We start from the raw sequence: 17,538 nt of genomic DNA on the forward strand, positions 1-17,538 counted from the left end.
GCTAACCTGTTGGTTGATAATGCTTACTGACTCACAAATTGCACTCATTGAAGAATCTAACTATTTCAGTGTCGAGCCTATGTTTGTTAACCATCGTGTCATTAAATCATAAATGTTGCTCTTGTGTCAGATTTGTGGCATTTGCACCCACTATAGTAACACGCCTATGGAAACACAAATATTTTTAACTTTTCCAATTAAACCGCTTCCCTGGCTGCTTGATCTGTTAATTAGCATATCCTTTATAAAGGTGAGTTTAGCTCAGTGGGCTAGGCAGCTGGTTTGTAATGCAGAACAAGGCCAGCAGTGAGGGTTCAATTCCTGTATCAGCTTACCTGAACAGGAATCTGGCGACTAGGCTTTTCATAGTAACTTCATACTTGTGACAATAAAAGATTATATCATATCTCTTTATACTCTGCTAATAAAGTGAATATTCAAAAATTAACAAATCAAAGAAAGCAGAGCCAGCTCCTGGTGGGGCACTGCAACAAAAAATAAAAACTTCAAAGGAAACTTAGAATATCAAATTAAAATGGAATTCCCAGGGCTCCCCAGCCCTCGCGGTGCCCACAAGTTGTGGAAGGCCTGAAGCAATGCAAGTGGACGCCATGTGCTCCCCCTCCAGATCCAACCCGATGTCTATCATTTTATACTCTTTTATTGTGTAAACCAAAAATCAATATATTAAAAAAAAATGAGAGGGGGTGGGTCACTGTAGCAAAACTAAAAATGTCAAAGGAAACCGAACTAACTGAACCAAAATGTCATTCCCGTGGTGATGATGCAATCCAACCTTCATGGCGTCCACCAGTCATGGAAGGTTTGAAGCGTACTGGTGGACACAGTGTGCTCCTTCTCCAAGGGCACCCCGCCATGAATATAGCCACAGCACAGGAGCAGACGGTCAGGTCGGATGACCCCTTCAACCACCCACTGCCTGGACCTGTTAAAGGCCACCTTGGCCAGGCCCAGAAGCAGGGTTTATCTCTCTGTATTCTTTTAATAAAATCAATTATAAATAAATTAAACAAAAATGATAGGGGTGACAGCCCCTGGCGGGACACTGCAACAAAACTAAAATGCCAAAAGGAAACCTACCTGATTAAACTGAAATGCCATCCCCGGGCGGGGGGTGATGATGCACCTCAGCCCCTGTGGGGCCCACCACCCGCGGAAGGTGTAAAGTGACGCTGGTCGTGTGCTCCCTCTCTAGGGCCACCGGGACACAAACGTGGCCATGGTTTTATGTCTTTATACTTTTTAAAAAATGAAACTAAAATCACTAAATTAAACACAAATGAGAGGGATGACAGCCCCGGTGGGATCCTTTATTTATAACATTTTTCTCTCCTCCCACTCAACTCAGTGTCCCAATTGGCCCCTATTTAGACTCTTCTGATAAAACCAATCATCAGTAAATTAAACAAATGAAGGCTGTGACAGCCCCTGGTGGGACACTGCAACTAAAATAGAACGTCAAAGGGAAACTTAACTAATGAAGTAAAAATGTCATTCCTGGTGGGTGATGCATCCCACCCTCTCTGGAGCGCAGTCGTGGAAGCCTGAAGTGTACTGGTGGACACCACATGTTCCCTCTATCACCCATTAAGTACCCCCTATCTGAATGCACTTAACCTTAATTTACACCATTAACAGTTTCCCCTTTTATCCTATTTTTTGAGAAAGGCTTCATAAATGATATTCCCTGAAATAATTTCCAAACTTCTCAAAAAGAAAGAATTGATTTTCCATTTTCTTTATAAAGCATTGTATTGCAAAGTCTCACACATCCCGTGGACCTGCTGATAACCTGTTTCCTGGGTCTTAGAAGGAGTGTCAGCAGAGATGGCAGATGCATCTTTCAGAATTTCCCTGGGTATGATTCAACAGACAAAAGTTAAAGTCCGTTGAATGACGCATGTAGCGCAGTGTTTTGGTTCCTGTCATGGGCAACCTGGCACCTGGGCACCTTGGCACTGCCAGCATGGCGCTCTGGCAGTGCCTCGGCCAGCTTGGCAGTGTGACTTGGGCAGGATGGCACTGCCAGGGTGCCAGGCAGGCAGTGCCAAGATGCCAGACTGGATGTGCCAAGATGCCCAGGTGCCGGGGGAGTGCCAGGGTGCCACCCTGCCCAGTGCCCAATCACCCAGGGCCTCAACTCCCCACCAAGAAATTCCAAGGTGCCATCATAACTAGTTCATGACTTTGTGACCCACTACCAAATGGTGCCCAGTTGAGGCCTCATTAGGGAGACTGGTGAATCTCCCACGGGTGAATTGGGTGAGTGCAGTACTGGCAGTACTGGCAGCCCATGGTCGCGCCTCTGGGAACATGACCTGCCTCCTCCCTCTCCCTCAGCAAGTCATGGTGCCTATTTTCAGATTTTTAAAACCACAAATGAATCTCGCCGGCGGTAATTCCTCCTGGCAGAGGCGGAGCATTGCGGGTGCCCCAGAGAATACTGGGTCGGGCCCATTAATGATAAGTCAATGGCATTTGCTGTACGTACGGAGTAGAATGGATTCGCACTGCTGTCGAGGCACCGGAGCATGGCATTCTGTTGGGCGCATGGCACCAGCAAGGATTTTCAGCTTACGCATGATTCTCCGCCCAAACGTGATTCTGGCATTGCTGGACAGAGAATCCCACCCAAAGTGTTTATTGGAAACTAATAAGGGTCTCTAATATAGGTGTTAACACTCTGGCTCCCAGGCTCACTCTGACCAGAACCCCATTCCCCAGGACCCACACTGATCCATCATTGGTCGGAGTTCACACGCTCCCATACGATAGGTCCCGAGCCAGTCACATGGATCATGAGGGCATGCCCCATAAAGTGGCCGCGCTAACACATCTCTCCTCTCTTAAGGCCCTCAATTAACATATGTAGAAACAGGCCACATACAATAATTATATACAATATAAGTCTAAGGAATACAAAGAAAGAGAGTCCAAACAGTCCATCAGAGCGTTAATCTATCTGGAGATTTCCTGGGTCTCGTAGACCATCTTAATCCCCTAACAGGCTCCTCCAACTTGGAGTTTCTGATGCCACCACTCTAAGCAGAATGTTCCTGAGGGTCAACCAACCTCACAGCGTTATTCCCTTCTGTAGTTTGTTCCTGGATCAATGATGGGCCTCCCTAAGATCTCTCGATCGCTTGAGAACTGACTCTACCACCAGAGCGCTTTTGCTGGCTGCCGGCTCCAATAGTTCCAAGATTGGGTTGTGGTTCCCCCGCTTCTTACGTGGCCTAAGTATTTCCTTACTTTCTTGCCACCCAAGTCCACTACATGCGAAACTGGCCCCAATTGAACATGATCTGGCCTGGTAGCCATAATGGACCAGAGGCAAAGTCTCTGAGAAGGACCAGGTCACCTACGGGGAAATGTCTGTCCCTTTTTCACGAAGTTTATTGTCCGAGAGGCTTCTCGCACCTCCATCCTCCTCATCAAATTTGGGAAGACCAAGTCCAACCAGGTCCTTAAACGACGGTCCATCAGTCATTCTGCTGATGTGACGGCCATTACACGACAAAAGAAAATTGGCTAACCTATGACATAATGGCCAACTGGACTGCTTCTTCATAGCAGCCTTGGAAGTTTGTACAGTTCTCTCCGCTATCCTGTTTGAGGCAGGGTGATAAGGGGCTGTCGTGGTATGGCAAATTTCATTCATTCTAATAAAGTGGTGAAAGTCCTCACCAGTGCAAAGGATGCCATTGTCCAACACTATCATTCGGAGAGGCCGTGTGTAGCCAACACCCACCCCATGGCCTCTACTGATGTTGCCAAAGTCGTTGTTCCCAACACTAGAGCCTCCAACTACTTTGAATGGACGTCGTCGAAATAAGGAACATCTTGTCCATGGAAGAACCAGTGAAGTCCACATGTCCCTCGTCCATGACTGTCCCTGCCACTCCTGTGTCGTGTAATGGCCGTCACATCAGCAGAATGACTGATGGACCGTCGTTTAAGGACCTGGTTGGACTTGGTCTTCCCAAATTTGATGAGGAGGATGGAGGTGCGAGAAGCCTCTCGGACAATAAACTTCGTGAAAAAGGGACAGACATTTCCCCGTAGGTGACCTGGGTGGCAGTGTCTGCTGTGTCTGACAAGGGTCACACTGGCACATCATGGGCGGGATTCTCCTATCTGAAGGCAGACTGTTGACGCCACCGTAAAAACTGGAGAGTTTAACGACGGCGTCATCGGACCGCTATGTGTAGCAATCCTCTACCCTACAGGGGTCCAGCACAGCACTGGAGGGACCCACGCTGCTCCAGCTGCCGATATCGGCATCAAATGGGCACCGCGGGTCTGCGCATGCGCGTTGCGACCGGCACAAATCATGTGCACAGTGACCGGCGCTTATACGCGTATGCGCAATAGCGTCCTTCTCCGCGCCAGCCCCGACGCAACATGCGTAGGGCTGCAGGGGCCGGTGTGGAACAAAAGAGGCCCCCACCACGAGAGGCCAGGCCGCCGATCGGTAGGCCCCGATCGCGGGCCAGGCCATGGTGGAGGCCCCCCCCCTCCAAACCAGGCTACTCCAGACAGGATGGATGCCGAGGTCCCATCGGGTGAGACCAGATGTGAACCGAGCCAGCGTGTCTCGGGCTTTTTTGAGCGGCCACATGACCCATCCCGGGCGGAGAATCGCCCGGGGGGGGGGGCATAGAGCGGCCCCCGACTAGCGCGTCGCTGACCGTGCTGGCGTGAATTGCGCCCAGCCCAGCGATTCTCCAACCCAACGTGGGCTGAGAGAATCCCGCCGCATATATTCAATGTCCTTGTCTATGCCAGGCCACCAGATGTTGCAACAAGTCAGCATTTTAATTTTTGTTTGGCCTGGATGGGCACTCTGTAATTCTTGCAACAAGGGCTGTGTTCCGTTGTGTCTAAATCTTTATGTGGCTGGCCAAAGCTGGAAGTGTGTGCTAATAAATGTTCACGGCTAAGACAATTTCTTGAAATACCAGCAGCGGTGCCAGGTTCTTTGGAAGTGGAGCCAACTAAATGCATCAATATTAAAAATCTGTGCAGCTGGTCTATGTGAAAGATGCCGTGATAGTCCAACAGCAACAAGGCCACCATTGTATTCCGGCAGAGACAATGGATGATACTGACTTTTCTTCACATAGGAGCACCAGCAGGAGCTTGTGGTTCATTATTATTGTAAAACGTCAATCGTAAACCGACTGGTGAAATTTCATGACATCGTAGATGACGGCAAGGCCTTTCTTCTCAATTTGCACGTATTTACTCTCAGCATCAGAAAGCGTTCTAGATGCAAAGACAATTCTCCATTGTATGGAATAGATCTGTCCATTTCCCATATGGCGAAGTAACGCAGGTCAACGTGATGGGTTTCCCCAGGTCAAAATGAACTGTCAACTTAAAGATTGCAAGACCTGTTTAACTTGTTGGAAGGTTTGCTCCTGTTGCTTCTTCCAAAGCCATTGCTGGTGTTTCCTCAAGGGGCAAATGCAGTGGCACCAATGTTGTTGCGGGATTTGGAATAAAACAACCATAATAGGGCAACACGGTAGCACAAGTGGATATCACTGTGGTTTCACAGCGCCAGGGTCCCAGGTTCGATTCCCTGCCACGTCACTGTCTGTGCGGAGTCTGCTCTTTCTCCCCGCGTCTGCGTGAGTTTCCTCTGGGTGCTCCGGTTTCCTCCCACAGTCCAAAAACATGCAGGTTGGGTGGATTGGCCATGATAAATCTGCCCTTCGTGACAAAAAAGGTTAGGATGGGTTATTGGGTTACAGGGATAGGGTGGAAGTGAGGGCTTAAGTGGGTCGGTGCAGACTTGATGGGCTGAATGGCCACCTTCTGCACTGTATGTTCTATGTACTAATAGTTTACCACCCCTACGAAACACTTTAATTCGGCCACGTTCTTGGGTGCCGGGGTTTCTCTAATGGCTCTTACCTTATCTCCAAGTGCGTTGTAGGACCTTTGAGTCTACTTTGAAACCTAGTTAAGAGCCCTCACGAGCTTGGAAAGTGCACTTCTCATGTTTGTGTGGGATTCCCGCGTCTCTGAATCTTCTCAATATCTTATGTTCTCCTCATGTGATGTTCCTGCTTTTAGGATGTCATCCTTTGGGATGCATTCAAGGAGATTCTCCATTGTGCAGTGGAATATCGCACAGGCATGAGAGATGCAAAAAGGTAATATGGTGCATTGAAACACGCCTTTATGCATGTTCCTTGTTGTGAATATTTGGGAATCTTATCCAGTTCTAGTTGCAAGTACATATGACAGAGGTCGGGTATGCAGAATCCCACCAGTGTCTAAGATTTAAAAAATATCCAACCAGTTCAAATTGATTTGATGCATCCATTAGGCCCCATTACCCCATGTTGGGGCAACATCAAGCTTGGTCGTTCGACAATGATCAGAGGTAACTGGGAATCTTGTTGCTGATATGACACTGGAGCCGTCGTTGTTGCAAAAATGTTTCGGGTCTCCCCCTGATATGTCGCCAACTTGGCTGTTGCCTCACTCAAGTCCAAAGTCAGAATACCTCCTTGAAGAAATTTTAACATTTGTTCACCCACAACTGTGGCAGGCACCCCAGTGTAGACCTCCACCTTTAGTGGTCATCTATTTACTATGAGGACTATCTCAATAGGGGCTGTATTGTTTACTCTGTATGTTTGAGGTTCTTCATTTGAATTCCTCTCCACTTTGTTTACTGGTGCAGTGGTTTGCTATTCTTTTTATTAAATTACCACATTCTGGCAGGGTAACATGCCTTGATATGGCCCAAACTTTTGCACTAAAGACAAATAAACTCCCTGCAGTGGTACAATTCCTGGGGGTGGTCTTCCCTCACTGACCACAGTCACCTTGACTCCTGGGCTGGTGGCCCAATTTTTATCCTGGCCACTGATTACAATCCTGTTCATAGGACTGTGGCTGATCTCCCTCTGTGCCTGCTGACCTGATTGCATGCCTTGTAGCCATACCACCCCACAACTGGTTCATCTCACTCTTTTGCATGGTTTGAAGCTCTGACGCATCCCTTTCAGCACACTCGGTCGCTTGGGCAATCTCAAACACCCTATCTAAGGTAATCTTCATTAGAGCCAGAAGCTTCTTATGCACGCTTATCGACCACGCAGCATGTCACCCAGTGCGACACCAAACTGGCAATGCTCAGCCATTTGCCTAAGTCTCACAACTAATGTAGAGATAGTCTCTCCTGGGTCCCTGACAGCCAAATTGAACTTGTATCGCTGCAGTATGATTGAGGGTAATGCTCCCTGATCAGCTTCACCAACTGGTCAAATGGCTTCATGAATATAGAGGGGACATCAACTTTCTTATAAGGATGTAGGTTGTAGGTTGTTGGCCAAAACTGTTAATAGGATAACTTTCTAGCTTCCGGTGTGCACCATGGAGTAAGTGGTCACACACAAGGCAGCTCCTGCCCAAGGTATACAGAAAAGAGCTCTTTTTTAATCAATACAGGGTGGAAATTTGATGAAAAGGCGTAGGTGAATGTTGGAGAAGTACTTTCCCCCAGGAATGGTATGTTTCTTGGTTACCAGACCCGCAGAAACAGTGAAAGATTTGGCTGAAGCTGCAGCAAAGACAAAAGCCTTTTCCAGCATGCAGGCGGGGGAAGGGCAAGCTTAAAGGCCTCAAGCTGACTTGAGGGCCTTTATGAAAGCTGAATTCTAGCAGCAGAGGGAACAACTGCGAAAAGATCTCACCAAGGCCATTGAAGAAGCGGTGACGGCTGACTTCCGGTGACGGCGGGTGGGAGGCAGCCGTACGTTGGAGGGCTTCCGTTCGGGAACGGCATTGTCGGGGATTGACGCCCGGTCCTAGGGGCAGCGAAGGCGGTGAAGGCCAGGAGAAAGCACAGGGAATGGATATGTCGAGGTCCAATAAGAAAACGGCTGTGAAAACAGCTGAAAGTTCGTCGGGGAGTAGAAAGGTCACCGTGGGGTCACCAAGGAAAATGGAGGCTGGAGCACCAGGGGAGGCCGCATTGCTTATGGTTGAAGAAATAACTAAGGTAATGGCTGCGGAATTCGAAAGGCAGTTTACAAAATACATGGAGACAATGAGGAAGGAGATGAGGGAGGTTTTGAGTCTGCTGGTGGAGGAGGCAATTTCCCCGGTGATGACGGCATTGGCGAGCGCAGTGGCGGAGGTGCGGGAGCAAGGGGAGGCGCTGAAGGAAGTGGAGGAGACATTATTGCAGCATGGTGATCAACTTACGTTGATGGGGAAGGAGATGCGGAAGGTGTGGGAGATCAACAAGTGCCTGCGAGGAAAATTGGAAGACCTGGAAAACAGATCCAGGCGACAGAATTTGAGGATTGTCGGGCTGTCTGAAGGAGTTGAAGGGCCGAGACTGACTGAGTATTTTGTTGCGATGCTGGCAAAACTATTGGGGGAGGGGGAGGATTCCTCCTGATATGAACTGGATCGGGCTCATCGGTCGTGGAGGCCTGTACCAAAGGCGAGTGAGCCGCCAAGGGTAGTGACTCTGTGCTTCCGTAGGTACAGTGTGAAGGAGAAAGTCCTGTGCTGGGCCAAGCAGAAGCGGGTGGTGCAGTGGGCTGGAGCTGGTATACGTGTATACCAGGACTTTACGGTGGAGCTGGCGAGGAGGAGGGCTGCTTTCAACCCGGTGAAGAGGGCACTGTACATTAGCAAGGTGCAGTGCGGCATTGTATATCCAGCGAAGCTGAGGGTGACTTACAACCTCAAGGCCTTTAATTTGGAATGGCGGAGGCAACGGAGGAGTTTGCAAAGGCAGAAGGACTGTGGCTGAACTGAGAAATTGAGAAATGGCCATGTGCCGATGTAACCTCATGACTGTATTTTCTTTTTTTTTGTTTGTTTGCTTCACTGCGTGCGGGTGTATTGGCTAAAGGAGCTGATGTTGTATATATTTGGACAAGGGAAGTAATGGGACTTTCACTCAAAGTGAGGGCTCTTTGGGGTGTAGGTGGATATCCGGGGTTTGTGTGCTAAAAGGGGATTTTTGGGCTTTCCTAGGGTCGGACAAGGGGGAAAGGGACCCGGGCGGGGGCCTCCACGCTGTCTGGTCTAAGCCAGCCAGTGAACAGGAGTGAGGTGGGGGGAGGGGGCAGCGGCCATCGGAGCCTGGCAGAACAGGTCCGAGTGGTCTAGCCGGGGTGGAAAGCCGGGGTGGAACCGAGGTTGGGGGAAGGAGTTTTACAAGAGGCAGTGGACAGGAGGAGTTGTGGAGGAGTGGGGGGGGGGGTTACAACTCTTGGGTATCATGTACGGCACTCTTTCAGCGGTTGGACAGCGTTGAGTGTGTGTGTGGGGGGGGGGGGGGGGGGGGTGCAGTGGACTCTATGGTGACCATGGGCGGTCCCGGACTCCTTTTTTCTTTTTCTCCTTTGTTTTTTGTTTCCACCGTGGGAGGGTTTGTTTTATTGGATGCATATATTAACAGGTGGGCCATTGTTTGGGGTGGTGGGAGGATGGATCATTGGTATTGTTAAGGGGATTGATTTTGTATTTGTTATCGTTTACTGTCTGTGGGTGGGGTGTAAATTTTGAAGGAAAATGTGAAAATGGAGAATAAAAACATTTATAAAAAAAAAATAGGATAACTTTCTGTTTATCCTCCCCCATTATTTCATTTGCCTTGAAGAATAACGGAGCCGCTCAGTATACTGGCTCCAGTCTTCGGCGCCCTGATCGAATGGGTCTAACTTCCCAACCATGGGTATTTTTCGCTCACTGTTCGCTGGTATCATGAATGCTTTCTGACTCCATGTTCCTCTTGGAGGCTTTCCTTTCCCCGCTCGAATTCAACGACTTGGGGCATGCAATCGATCCAGTTTATATAGTCGCCTATGTGGTGGCTCGAGCCAATACCAGGTAAACGGTAGTAATGAAGAACAAAGTGTTCATTGGCAACTAACAAGAGTAACATATATACATTTGCACTGAGTCTCCAATATTAATGTTTACACTATGGCTCCCGGGTTCACTCTGACCAGAAACCCGCTGCCCTGGACTCGCGCTGATCCCTCATTGGTTGGCATTCACGTGCTGCTGCATGATAGGCTCCAAGTCTGTCACATGAACCACGAAGGCACGCCTCTTAAAGGGGCCGCGCTACCACAGTAATCATACACGTTTCTGTACATCACAAATTTGCATGTTAGATATGGGAAGTAAAATTTACCTGCAGTCTATGCTGTTCCTCTATATCCACAGGCTTGCCAGCAGCCATGCTATCTGTGAACCAGGAGATATCGAGCACCTTAAGCTTGTCTGCATTTGACAGCTTCTGGTTTTGAATCCAGTCCCAAATTTCATTCCAAGAATTGTTCTCTGCCACGACATGTGTGACTGAATCACTGTCGAAAGGAAAGGGTGGCAATTAGAATATTATCTTTTATTTAGTGATCTTCAGTAAATGGCATTACAACATCTGTGCAAGTCATTATTGTAAAAACTAAGTTAATTACTGGAGTGAAAGTAACTGAAACATCACAACCACTAAAAATAGCTCCCCCAAAGTCTGCACTCTGCACACAAGTCATGATTTTAATTAAGGTCTAATCGTGTTATGCTATATCGGCAGAAAGTGATTGGGTAATATTACAATTTAACTCTCAGCAAAGCTCCAAAATACCAGCAATTGACTTTCTAAAAGGAATTATTCAAATTAGGTACACATATGCAGAGTCAAATCAACTTGTGAGGGAACTAATTACTTGGGGAAATGCAGAAAAACGGAATGCCAAGATTAAGGATTGCAAAATTTGATAAACTTACTTTCTTGTAGATCGAGCTGAACTTGATTTGCACACCACAATTTAATTTTAGTCATTCAAACACTATCAGGCAGGAAACAGAATAGAGCGTTTATTTTCAGCCTTCACTTGTATGTATATAACCCAAATTACTATTACTGGTGCAGACTATACTTGTTTTTCCATTTGCATGATAATCATAGCTCAGCTCCCTTCACATTTCTCATTAAATTAAAAGTCTGTTTCCATCCTTCCTGCTGCTCTTTCTTTCTCATTCACTTTGACTTGTCATCACTCAATCTCTCTGTTCATCTCAAAACTCTCTTTAATGTTCTTCACTCTCTCCCAACTAAATATTACACATTTTGATTACTTTCCCCCAGATGTCAATGTGCTTTATATTTTCCATGAAATATGCCACTCTTTGTTTCCTCGGTCGATGTCTATTTCAAATCTAAACACAATGCATGGGACTATTAAATAACAGCACAAGATTGACGCTATGAAGGCAAAGTAAATCTGCTAAGATGATTCCTAAAGATGAATAATATAAGAATGCCAGAGATCCAAGAGACAGGTGACTGGATAACACTACCATGAATAGTTTTACCAAAGATAATTACAGAATCAAGTGAATATTCCACATCAGTTCCCAGAGGTATGAAAAATATGTTGTGCGCATATGCTTACCACTCCTAACCTACAAATGTTAGTGCTTCTCACATGCTGACCCAGATCTCCCGAGCTCCAGATTGTCAGAAGATGTACATCAGGACGCTGTAGAAGTCCTGACGTGAGACCTATATGGGAATTGCCTGAGATGTTTTAACATCTGATGAGCAATTGCCAAACACTCCGGAACCTTCTACAAATGTCTCCAACTCTGAGTTAGAGTCGGAAACGTGGGACAGATCCATGGTGCTTAGATGGATAGTTACCCAGGCAATGTTAGAAAGTTTAAAACCTGGCTTAACCCTGGGTAACCCCCCCCCCCCCATTCAATTACCCCACTCCCTGACAACCCAATTCCCTCTCAATTGATGGACTACATCCCCGACCTTATTCTCCAAAAGCAGACTTAAAATTCCATTGGAGGTTTGTCTTGGCATGTTCAAATGTCCAGAAACTAAACAACTTGCAGTACAAGGATGGAGAATTTTCTGGTCCCCCCAGCCACATGTTTCTCTGTGCTGCACCATTCATTGCTGGTGGGATTCTTCCTTCCTGCTGCTTGTCAATAGGATTTCCCACTGTAGCTACACCCCGCTGCTGAGAAACCCAGGCGGGGTTGCGCTCCCAGTGGAAAAAGAGAGTCCCAACAGCCGGAGAATTCCATCCCAGTTGTTTCAGGTGACTTGTGGCAGCCATCTCAGGCGAGTGACTTTATTTGCTTTTTAAAATGTTCTTTTAAAGAAGTTCAATATATATGTGACCAGGCAATTAAATTTACACCTGCACACGTCACATTATCATGACAATAAATACAAATCTGCTTCTAATCATTATGTAGAAATTAAAACAAAAGATATGCACACGAGAAATGCATTCAATACTGGAATAATATTACTAATCATACTGACAGCATTGTGGCTTCCCAGCTACAGTACCATGGAATTTTAGTGGTTTGCAGCACAGAAGGGGACCATTTGGCACATCGTATCTGTGTTAGATTTGTGCTAGAACTATCCACATAAGGAAAATTAAATGCTGCATTTATTTTCATGTACAGCTAGCAAGTCGGGCTCCCTGTTGACAGCACAATCTCGAAAAATCAGTCCTTTAATAACAAGTAAAAATAGAATTTGTCTATCTCGGTAATTAAATGCTCTAACTCCCCAGTTTCACAGCATTTAAAGCCACCAGGCCTGAAAAATGTCAAGAAGCCATACCTATAAAATGTTTCAAATACAGAGGGCAAATAAATTATGATTTGTGTCTGTTAAATTTGCAGGAATCCAATGAACTGAGTGTGAATGAATCTCAAGTCGCAACGCACAAGTGAAGAACAAGTAAACATAAAAACACTTATTTCGTCAAAGCTCCCATTTATAAAAAAATTTAACCAGCTAATCAAACAGCTTGTTCCAATCTCTTCATCAAACAATTATTTTGAGCCAACATGCGAACATATGAACAAGGAGCAGGAATAGGCCATTCGGCCCCTTGAGTCTGATCTGCCATTCAATAAGATCACAGCTGATCTGATACTAAGCTCAAACCTGCATGTCGAGTAACCCTGATAACCTATCGTCCCCTTGCCAAGAATATATTCACCTCTGCCTTATAAATATTCAAAGACTCCGATTCCTTTCCAGGAAGAAAGTTCCAAAGATTCACGCCCCTCTGAGGGAAATGTTTTCACTTCATTTCTGTTCTAAATTGGCAACTCCCTTTAAACAGTGACCTAACCAACTTGACAAATTTAAAATATACAATTCATAATATGACTGTGCTTATATGCCTGTGAATAATATTGTATGTAGTTAGCAATACGACTTCCAACCAGCTGGTGGCATAAGACATCGGTCATGTAACATCAAACTCTCACCATTGGTAATAAGGCGTACAACAGTACAGCCACACATAGGATAGTTTCAGGACAGTTCACAAAACTCAAATAGTAACTTAGTCTTTATAGTATTCTGTTTGTTATCTTTCCACTTGTTCATCAATGAAACATCATTCTAGTTAAGTCACCAGTAGTTATGTGTGCATGATTGCAATGGCAAAATCACATAATACAACATGGTACCAGGGGTATGGAACATTCAAAGGTCACAGCAGGAAAGACGAAGTGAAACTGGCCGAAGAACAAAAAAGAGAAGGGGCGGGATTCTACAATAGCTGACGCCAAAATCGCGTGATCGGCCTGAGAATCCACGTTTACCCCGGAATTGGGGGCGGTCCTGTTTTTGCAATACTTCGCCCCATCAAAAACGGCGTACTTGCCAGATGCCGTATCGACAGCCTCAGGGCGTCATCTGAGGCCCTCCCCGATACTCCACCCCTGATGGGGACGCTCGCGTGTGCTCACACCGTTCGGCGACATCGCGTGGCAGCTGTGGACTGTGTCTACTGTCACCACAGTCGGGGAGGGAGTCGTTTCCGCTGGCAGGGCGGGCTTCGGCGGGGACTGAGGGGACTGGTGGGGATGATCCGGGAGTGGCGTAGGGGTTACAGGGGGGCAGTTATTGGCAGGCCAAGTCCGCAGGCCATGTTGTATGGTGCGGCCGCCACAGGCTGCCGCAGGTAAAGCCTCCCACCGGGCAGAAGATCGGTGCAGGGGCAGCGGCGACTTTCTGGTCGTAAGACAGACAGATCCTGCGGACATAGCCATATGATCAGAGAATCCAGCCCAAGATTCCTCCACCGACCTGGTGAACTACTTATATTGGTGACTCAACGCACCGATGATGAGTACTATGATGATATCTACGAATAACATGAATACGATGAAGTAACTAAATGCTCCGAGGGTGAACCAGAGGAGGACGACTATGAAACACAATAAGGTTGTTTCACGGGAGTGATGGTAAGATGAATGAGGAAGCCTGTGAAGCCCCATTCTCAGAGGCTGGAGTCTGTTTACGTCATGCAATTCAGGCGAAGGAAGTGGTCTACCTGGGTTATTGGGTGGACCGCGAAGGTTTGTACCCCGTCGCAGAGAAGGTGCACGCAATTCAATAGGCCCCGCCCCGACTGACGTTTCACATCTTCATTCTTTTCTCGGCCTCGTGAACTATTATGGGAAGTTCCTCCCCAATCTAGCAGCTACGCTGGCCCTGTTGCACATTCTGTTGAAGAAGAATCACACCTGGGTTTGGGGTCAGCCACAAGAAACCGCTTTCCGGTAGGTGAAACAACAATTGTCGGCATCCAGGTTACTAACCCACTATGATCCTGAAAAGCATTGTGTGATGCATCCCCATATAAATTGGGGCTGTCCTGTCCCATTAGATGGAGAATGGAGCCAAGCGGCTGATAGCTTTCGCCTCCCGCACATTGACTGCAGCGGAAAAGAAGTACGCGCAGATGGGGAAGGAGGACCAGGTGGTGGTCTTTGCGGTGAACCGTTACTGGGGGAATCCTTGTTAGATTATTTTCCTCCGCTTAGTAATATGCTTAAATTCAGCGGGTAGCCGCGTCTGATCTGAGGTCATATGTCTATGGCCGCCACTTCACTATCGTGACTGATCATAAGCCACTACTTGGACCTTTCCGAGACGATAAACCAATTCTACCCATTGTTTTTGCACGGATCCAGCGCTGGGTTTTGCTGCTCGCTGCCTACAAGTACTCTCTCGAGCATTACCAGGGACCCAGATAGTGAATGCCGATGCACTGAGCCAATTGCCTTTGTCGACCGGCCCCATGTCGACTCCCACGACCGGTGAGGTGGTTGAACCCAAAATTTTATGGACTCGTTGCCTGTCACGGCATCGCATATCCGTGAGTGGACCCAGATGGATCCAGTCCTGTCAAAGGTTTGGCACAGAGTCCACTATGGTTTAGGGGCTGGTTTAGCTCACTGGGCTAAATCGCTGGCTTTTAAAGCAGACTAAGCAGGCCAGCAGCACTGTTCGATTCCCTTACCAGCCTCCCTGGACAGGCACCGGAATGTGGCGACTAGGGACTTTTCACAGTAACTTAATTGAAACCTACTCGTGACAATAGCGATTTTCATTTCATTTTTTCATTTCATGGTGGGTAGCATAGGCAGCTGCCAGGCGAGTTGCGGGAATTTTCCTCCAAGTTGTCAGAATTTAGCGTGGAAGACGGTATCCTCTTGTGGGGGACGGGTGTGGTCATCCCTGAAAAAGGACAGTAGCTGATACTAAAGGACTTGCACAATGGGCATCCGGGTGTGACCAAAATGAAAATGTTGGCCCGGAGTTATGTCAGGCGGCCAGGCATCAATGCTAAGATTGAGAAGGTGGCCCAAAACTGCTCCATTTGCCAGGAGCATCAGAAGCTTCTACCAGCCGCATCCCTACATCACTGGGAATGGCCAGGGCGGCCTTGGGCGCGCTTGTATGCGGATTTTGCCAGCCCTTTTCAAGGATCCATGTTCCTTTTATTAATCGATGCCCAGTCTAAATGGCTAGAGGTGCATAAGATGTTAGGCACAACATCCTGCGCGTTTGTCTTTCAGTACGCATGGCCTCCCTGAGGTGCTGCTCACGGACAATGACACTCCTCTCACAAGTGAGGAGTTTGTAAGGTTCGTGAAGATGAACGGCATACACCATATCCGCACTGCTTCATATCACCCGGCTTCCAAACAGGCCCTAAAGAAACAGTCTTCTGGGTCTATGGACACTAGACTGGCTCGGTTTTTATTTTCCAACAGGACCACTCCACATGCGGTGACTGCGGTAGCTCCCGCGGAACTCCTAATGGGCCGGAGATTTCGCACCTGCCTTAGCATGGATTTTCCGGACATTGCCGCAAAAGTACACCACACTCAACAACAGCAGGGCATGGCTTCTCTCGGCATCGGCCAATTCAAAAGTTTGCGCCGGGTGACCCGGTGTTCATTCGAAATTTTGCTGGTAGTGCCCAGTGCGTCCCTGGCGTTATCTTTCAATGAACGGCCCTATCTCTTACCAGGTGCAAGCCCTGGGTCGTCTCCAGCGCAAACATTTAGACTATGCTCAGTCCAGAAGGCTGCCTCGTCCACAGATTCCCTGCCCCCGGAGCTCACATTTACAGCCACAGAGACCAGACACAGTGGAGATTCGCACTCAAAGCCTGCGCGGGTCGTTGCAGAACCACGTAGAAAATTGGACGCCGAGATGACGGAGGTTTTGGACTCCGACTCCGAGATGGAGACACAGGACGCCTCTGTGAGGGAATCCTCGATCGGCACTGTAAACATTCCCACCCTCCACCATCGCTGCAAAGTTGCAGCTGTGTACACCATCTACAAGATGGCACCTCAGCGAATCAACAAGACCCCACAGCAGCATCTTCCAGCACATCACTGCAGCAGTTTCTCAGGATTGTTTCCTTGTTCGAACCACCTTCAGCTGCTTCAACAATGACCTTCCTCTCATCATAACATCAGAAGTGGGATGTTTGCTGATTATTTCACAATATTAAGCACCATTTGTGACTCATCAGACACAAAAGCATCAAGACATTGGGCTAACAGGTGGCAAGTGACATTCACACCACACAATTGCTAGGAAATAACCATCTCCAACAAGAGATAATCTAACCAGCTGCCCCCCCCCCCCCTTATCATTCAATGGCATTACCATCGCTGAATCCCCCACGATCAACATCCTAGGGGTTACCATTGACCAGAAACTTAACTGGATTAGCTCTATAAATGATGTGGCTACAAGAGCAGGACAGAGGTTAGGAATCCCATTGTGAGTAACAAACTCCGGACTCCCCAAAGCCTGTACATCATCAACAAGGTAGAAGTCAGGAATATGATTGAATACCTTCTCCTTGCCTGGATGAGTGCAGCTCCAACAGCATTCAAAAAGCTTGACACTATCCAGAAAAAAGCAGCCCGTTTGGTTAGCATCTCATCCACAAACATTCACTCGCTCCACCACCAACGGCTAATAGCATCAGTGTGTAAGTGTGTACCATCTACAAGATGGTCTGGAGGAACTCACCAAGCCTCCTTAGACAGCCCCAAGCCCATGACCACTACCCCCAAGTAGGATCAGGAAAACAGACACATGGGATTTCCCCTCCAAGCCACTCATCATCCTAACTTGGAAACATGTCTCTGTTCCTTCAT

The 17,538-nt window shown here is 47.5% G+C and overlaps 1 protein-coding gene across 2 annotated transcripts in view; it reads right to left on the minus strand.

Annotated features, from left to right (window-relative positions):
- The window catches only part of dntt (deoxynucleotidyltransferase, terminal), a 356,682-nt gene that overhangs the window by 320,864 nt on the left and 18,280 nt on the right, over nucleotides 1-17,538 (minus strand). For both annotated transcript variants that reach the window (XM_038822282.1, XM_038822281.1), the window contains exon 2: nucleotides 10,205-10,379. In XM_038822282.1, the coding sequence (XP_038678210.1) occupies nucleotides 10,205-10,379 (175 nt within the window). The remainder of the gene's footprint in view (nucleotides 1-10,204; nucleotides 10,380-17,538) is intronic.

The sequence above is a fragment of the Scyliorhinus canicula genome, chromosome 16 (assembly GCF_902713615.1).
Source record: "Scyliorhinus canicula chromosome 16, sScyCan1.1, whole genome shotgun sequence".
In the NCBI taxonomy this organism is placed as follows: domain Eukaryota; kingdom Metazoa; phylum Chordata; class Chondrichthyes; order Carcharhiniformes; family Scyliorhinidae; genus Scyliorhinus; species Scyliorhinus canicula.